The sequence below is a fragment of the Emys orbicularis genome, chromosome 16, assembly GCF_028017835.1.
Source record: "Emys orbicularis isolate rEmyOrb1 chromosome 16, rEmyOrb1.hap1, whole genome shotgun sequence".
NCBI lineage: Eukaryota > Metazoa > Chordata > Testudines > Emydidae > Emys > Emys orbicularis.
The window spans coordinates 17914787-17920864 of NC_088698.1; the positions used below are offsets into that span (position 1 = coordinate 17914787).

At 40.7% G+C, this 6078-nt stretch overlaps 1 protein-coding gene across 1 annotated transcript in view; it reads right to left on the reverse strand.

Annotated features, from left to right (window-relative positions):
- The window catches only part of GOLGA3 (golgin A3), a 32205-nt gene extending 26416 nt beyond the window's left edge, over positions 1–5789 (reverse strand). Inside the window, exons 1-3 of the mRNA XM_065417659.1 lie at positions 5742–5789; positions 5305–5627; positions 281–559 (exon numbers count right to left, since the gene is read on the reverse strand). Of these exons, the coding sequence (XP_065273731.1) occupies positions 281–559; positions 5305–5437 (412 nt within the window). The 5' untranslated portion in view covers positions 5438–5627; positions 5742–5789. The remainder of the gene's footprint in view (positions 1–280; positions 560–5304; positions 5628–5741) is intronic.
- Between the last annotated feature and the right edge of the window lie 289 nt (positions 5790–6078).

The window sequence follows — 6078 nt, forward strand, 5'->3', positions numbered from 1 at the left end:
TGCTATTATTTAACCTAAAATTGTAATTTTCTCAGTGTCATCCCATTACTCCCAAAGTGGGACAGACTAGGGCAATTTAGCTTCCTATCCACTATAACGTTCAGGTCGGTAGAACAACCAAACTTGTTAAATGTTAAGGCACATGCTTTCCTGGGAGCAGAGAGTGGTTTATTGCAAAAATGAATTTTAGTCCAAGCTTAAATGATTCTGCAGACACGCTCAGAGAAAAAAGCTTTAGGCAGCAAGAGAAGAAGGGGCTCTACAGTAAACAGATGCTTACACAATTCAGTTTCTTGCATGGGAAGACTTAGTTTGAGTGACTGCAAAGCTTCTTTTCTAAGAACTATTCCCTCTGCACTAGTTCCCTGAGACTTCCTTAGGTTGTCATGGAAACCAGCCACACCTGTAGACTCTTGACCATGTGGACTGCTGGTTGGTTCAAAAGACAAAGGGAGGTCAGGATAGAGTGCCTCTGGTCCATTCTGGTAAGTGCCCCGTTTGCTGTTTATCTCCAGACTTTCTCCTTCATTTGGCACTTTGTTGGCATTAATACTAGTTGCTGAAAAGAAAGTTACATTGCATTAATTCACACTGGCAACTATAAGTCATCCCATTCAACCCTACACACACTTCCAAAACCAAATCTAACAAATTAATAGGATTGTTTTTTGGACTGTAAGAATGTCTACAAATTGCTATGATTTCTACTTAAAAGAGAAATTAGATGGAGGAAGTTTATTTCTCCATTCAGAACAAGCAGATATACTTTGCACTCCTATTATACCCTACATCAGAGGATCTCAAAGGGCATCAAAAGCATTAACTAAGCCCCTTCCCAATAACCTTGTTAGGCAAGTATCATCCCAGTTCTCAGATGCATCATACGTATACAGCACAATAGATAACATGAACCAAAATAATGAAGCAAGAAAATACAAAACAGAAGTCCCGCAATTTATTTTTATTAGATTTCATATATAACACAAAAACAGCTAACCTAAATCTGGATCTCATCCCTGTTTGGTGGTGTCTATATGCATTTTTCATGAGGAAAAAAATACATCCTCAACGCAAGCATAACACAAAAATAAAATATACAAATTGATATTTTAAAGACCTCCACCTTGCTTCTCTGCTTGATGGAGCAAAAATGTACATTTAAGACATGGTTGTGGCAGAACTTCATAATTAATTTTAAGATACATGTTTCTAGATCGCTCAAGAGAAAAAAATCTATCCAAAAGGAAGCTGAAATAGCCGCCTTGCTGGTACAGTTTATTCCAGGGGTAGGCAACCTCTGGCACATGTGCCGAAGGCAGCACGCGAGCTGATTTTCAGTGGCACTCACGCTGCCCGGGACTGGCCACCGGTCCGGGGGGCTCTGCATTTTAATTTAATTTTAAATGAAGCTTCTTAAACATTTTAAAAACCTTATTTACTTTATATACAACAATAGTTTAGTTATGTATTATAGACTTGTAGAAAGAGACCTTCTAAAAAAATTAAATTTTATTACTGGCACGTGAACCCTTAAATTAGAATGAATAAACGAAGACTCGGCACACTGCTTCTGAAAGGTTGCTGATGCCTGGTCAAAAAAGTTTATGTGAACAAACAGAGCTGAAAAAAACTTGTGCTGAAATGGAATTGTTTCTGCTGCTTACTTCTGACACACACTCATCCTTTCAGAAAGTAGGGCTGTTATTGATAATGTACAGAAACTAGATATAGGCAAACAGATCACAATGATTAAAGAAAGTGGTTCTTTTTCCATTTGGACATGAAAGTTACTGCTTAGCTATGAAATACTTTTGGCATAAAATAGGATCATTTCAAGCACCAGATAAGGAAGAAGGGAAGTTACACAAAAATCAGGAACATAATAATTCTCAGATGTGGTAACCTTTAAAGCACCTCCCTGAAGTTAAATAAGACACATTGCGGGGTAGGGGGGATTCAGGTAAGGCAGTGCTTTTGTTTTGTTACATAAAAACTGGTCTTCTCATTTAGTGTGGTCAAATTACACTTTAGAAGAGTTTAAAAATAGAAAGACGGTAAACAAATGAATGTACTGATTAAAGATACAAAGATTAACTGAATCTCTATATTAACTAAAAAAAAAAATGAAGCACACACTATAATCCACTTGGAGTAAAATAGGATATAGTGAAACTCCATTTATAGAGAATTGCCCATTTGTTTGATTTACTGCAGTGTGATAGGTGTATTTCCAATTAGAAGGAACCACTGCTTACAAAGAAAATGTCTTGTTGTAAAGGGCTTCACTGCATTTTGTGTTAACTAAGGTCATGGGCCTATGCAGTTTGTGGTAGGCTGGAACCAAATTCCGTGACAACATCCCTGGAATCTCTAGGGCAGGGGTGGGCCACATCCGGCCCTTCAGACGTTTTAATCCGGCTTTTGAGCTCCCGCCGAGGAGCGGGGTTCAGGGCTTGTCCAGCTCCGCACGTGCCGTGTCTCTGCGCAGCTCCTGGAAGCAGCAGCATGTCCCCCCTCCGGCTCCTACGCGTAGGGGCAGCCAAGGGGCTCCGCACGCTGCCCCCGCCCCAAGCGCCGCCCCCATTGGCCGGGAACCACTGCCAATGGGAGCTGCAGGGGCAGCGCCTGCGGACAGGGCAGGGTGCTGAGATGCCTGGCCGTGCAGGAGCTGGAGAGGGTACATGCTGTTGCTTTTGGGAGCTGTTTGAGGTAATTGCCGCCTGGAGCCTGCACCCCTGACCTCCTCCCCTAACCCTGATCCCCCTCCTGACCTCTGAGCCCCTCGGTCCCAGCCCAGAGCACCCTCCTGCACCCCCAACACCTCACCCCCAGCCCCACCCCAGAGCCCGCACCCCCAGCTGGAGCCCTCACCTCTGCCTCCCAGACCCCAACTCCCTGCCCCAGTCCTGAGCCCCCTCCCACACCCTGAACTCCTAATTTCTGGCCCCACCCCAGAGCCCTCACCCCCTCCCGCACCCCAACCCCCAGTTTTGTGAGCATTCATGGCCCGCCATACAATTTCCATACTCAGATATGGCCCTCGGGCCAAAAAGATTGTCTACCCCTGCTCTAGGGCCTAATCTGTCCTAGAAAAGGTTTGCCAGTATAGCTATACCAACAACCCCGCCAATGTAGATACATACCTACAAAAGAGTGCTTTTGCCAAAATAGCTGATAGCAGTTCCTCAAACAAAACAAACTATACTTGCAAAAGCACTTTTTGCTGATATAATTATCTACAGTTTTTTTTCCAGTATAGAAACATTGTTTTAAAAAAAAAAAAAAAACCCCACCCCACACCTGAACAAAAACATCTAGGGTTGACCTGCCAGTATTCTGGTGCAACATACTTGCATTAGAACACAAGAATAGCCATACTGAGTCAGACCAAATGTCCAGTGTCCAGTATCCTGTCTTCCGATAGTGACCAATGCCAGGTGCCCCAGAGGGAATGAACAGAACAGGTAATCATCCAGTGATCCATCCCCTGCCGCCCATTCCCAGCTTCTGGCAAACAGAGGCTAGGGATACCATCCCTGCCTATCAATGGCTAATAGCCATTAATGGACCTATCCTCCAGGAATATATCTAGTTCTTTTTTGAACCCTGTTATAGTCTTGGCTTTCATATCATCATACTGGAAATTCTTCAGACATTTTCATTTAAATATAAACAATGGAGGTTTGCATTGAATTAAATATTAAAATGAACACCATAATCCCTACAGCAGCCCCTGTGTTGTTGGTTTTTATATTAAAAAAATTATACTGGTGCTACTGTATCCGTTTTTGATATGTCTCAGATTTTTGTATTGGAAATGCATAACTGCATCGGAAGTTGTCAAGAGGAAAGAGCCATTCTGAAAGCTATGTTGGGGCATGGGAGGCAATTTGGCATGTTAGCTGGATGTTTCTACTGTGATGGTGAGTAGTGAAATAGCTATGTCATATATAGGCTTCAGCCACAACAACTCAGAAATGATTGGGCAGTTCATATCTTTGAGCTACTGTTTCAGCCTGTCTTTCTCAAGCTGCAGACAACACTGCATCAGTTTACATCTGTTTCATGATTTAAAGGTTATCCTCACAACTATAAAAGTGTTAAAAAGATTCTGGAGCACAATTCTCAGCATGGGAATGATTTCATGACAAATTCTGTAGCCACAGAATACACAGGCCACTACATGCTATTGCTAATGTTATTTAGTTGCAATAATTTTGATATATGTCTGCAATCTCCTGAAAGCACCGGAAGGTATAATTAAATAGCATGTCTTTCTCTTGTTTTTAATCTATTTATAAGCTATGGATTGTTAGGAAGATGTCTGACAGAAATAAGGACAGGAAACAGTTAAATTTTAACTTCATGTGAGATGAATGATTCATCTTATGATTATACCCTGGCAATCAGATACAAGGTTGTCTGACAAATAAAAATAAAGGCTCCCCTTATTGTAGCTGTATGACCAAAAAAAAACCCCAACCAGAACTGTATAGATGGGAACTGTAACATACATTCATTACTCAACCATTTCCAACCAACATTAAATCAATTCCACATATGCATATTAGGTTCACCAATGACTATTAGCTAAGATGGTCTGGAATGCAACCCCATGCTCTGGGAGTGGACAACAGGGGATGGATCACTCAATGATTGCCTGTTCTGTTCATTCCAACTGAAGCCCCTGGCATTGGCCATTGTCAGAAGACGGGATACTAGGTTAGATGGACCATTGGTCTGACCCAGTATGGCCGTTCTTATGTTCAACAAATCTTTATGCTAAGGAGGCCTATTTAGGTCAGCACATTAGAAAACTTTGCACTTGTTCGCAAGAAGTTTAGTACTTTATTATTCTGTAAAGTGGAACAGTTTAGTGGATTATGCTAAACCAAAAAAAAAGCTCTCTTTTTCTAGAATAAGAGTGTGTTCACACATGGAGTTATTCAGGAATAGCTATTCCATAACTCCAGGTGTAGACAAGCCCTTAAGGATTTTACCTCTTAATTTCAGGGGAAGAAAAATATAACACAGATTAATTGTGATAGGGATTGCTCAATTGCTGTATTTAATTAATGGCTTTAAAAACAAAATTTAAAAGCCGTTTTTAATTAAAAGGATGGACTTCTTCTGAATTTCTAAGACCGATGAGTTATAGTTTTCACAAGACATTCTATAGTATTATACAGCAAAATACACTACTGAGTCCAACAAAATAATGGTCAACGTCTTGTATGACAAAATCATGAGTGAGAGAGAAGCCTTATAATCAGAAAGCGATTCAATTCTTATGAAACGACTCACTATTAATTTCAGCTCCTTCAGTTGGCATATCTGATTTGGCTTTATAATCCAGACGTCCTTCTGAATTGTGAGAGGCCCCATTGCTAGCTCTGTTCTCCAACAGGGCACCTTGCTCAACAGATGATGAGTCCATGGTAAGAACGACCCAGATCCAAGGAAATTAATTCTTCTGAATAATTTGCCTCCAAGTGAACTACCAAGTCCGGATCCTCTCCATCAGCAGCAGTACTATTCGAGATGTCGTATAGTAGCACAATAGTGGGCTTTTCATTCGTTGGTTTACAGTAGGCAGCTCAGAAATTCCAGGAGGTCATGAAAATATCCTGGAGCAAAAAAAGCAATTACCAAGATGCTACATTCACTGGAAACAAATACATTTATTTTAAAAACATATTCACAACGTTGAAGATACCAGATAGACAGTAAGTAGCACTTACAAATTGTTCTTCACCCACTCAATTCATTTACTTCAATGTACAGAATCAGGGTATGAAATGATAGTGGAGACAATAATCCACTGTCCTGCAGAATGAATACATTATTTAATAACATATTTCTCAACTTTTACAGTACAAAGACCTGTGCAAGCCTACAGAAATTGGTTCTGCACCCAGACAATTGATTTAAGATCATTATCCTAAAGCCCTTTTTAATGTAAATATGTATTCTAAACCTGGTATCAGCTCCAATAAACTAGAGTATGTAATTGTCCCACTCCAACAAATTACTGTGGTCACTCATTCCTGACCATATTTCCCCAAATGAAAACGGGTC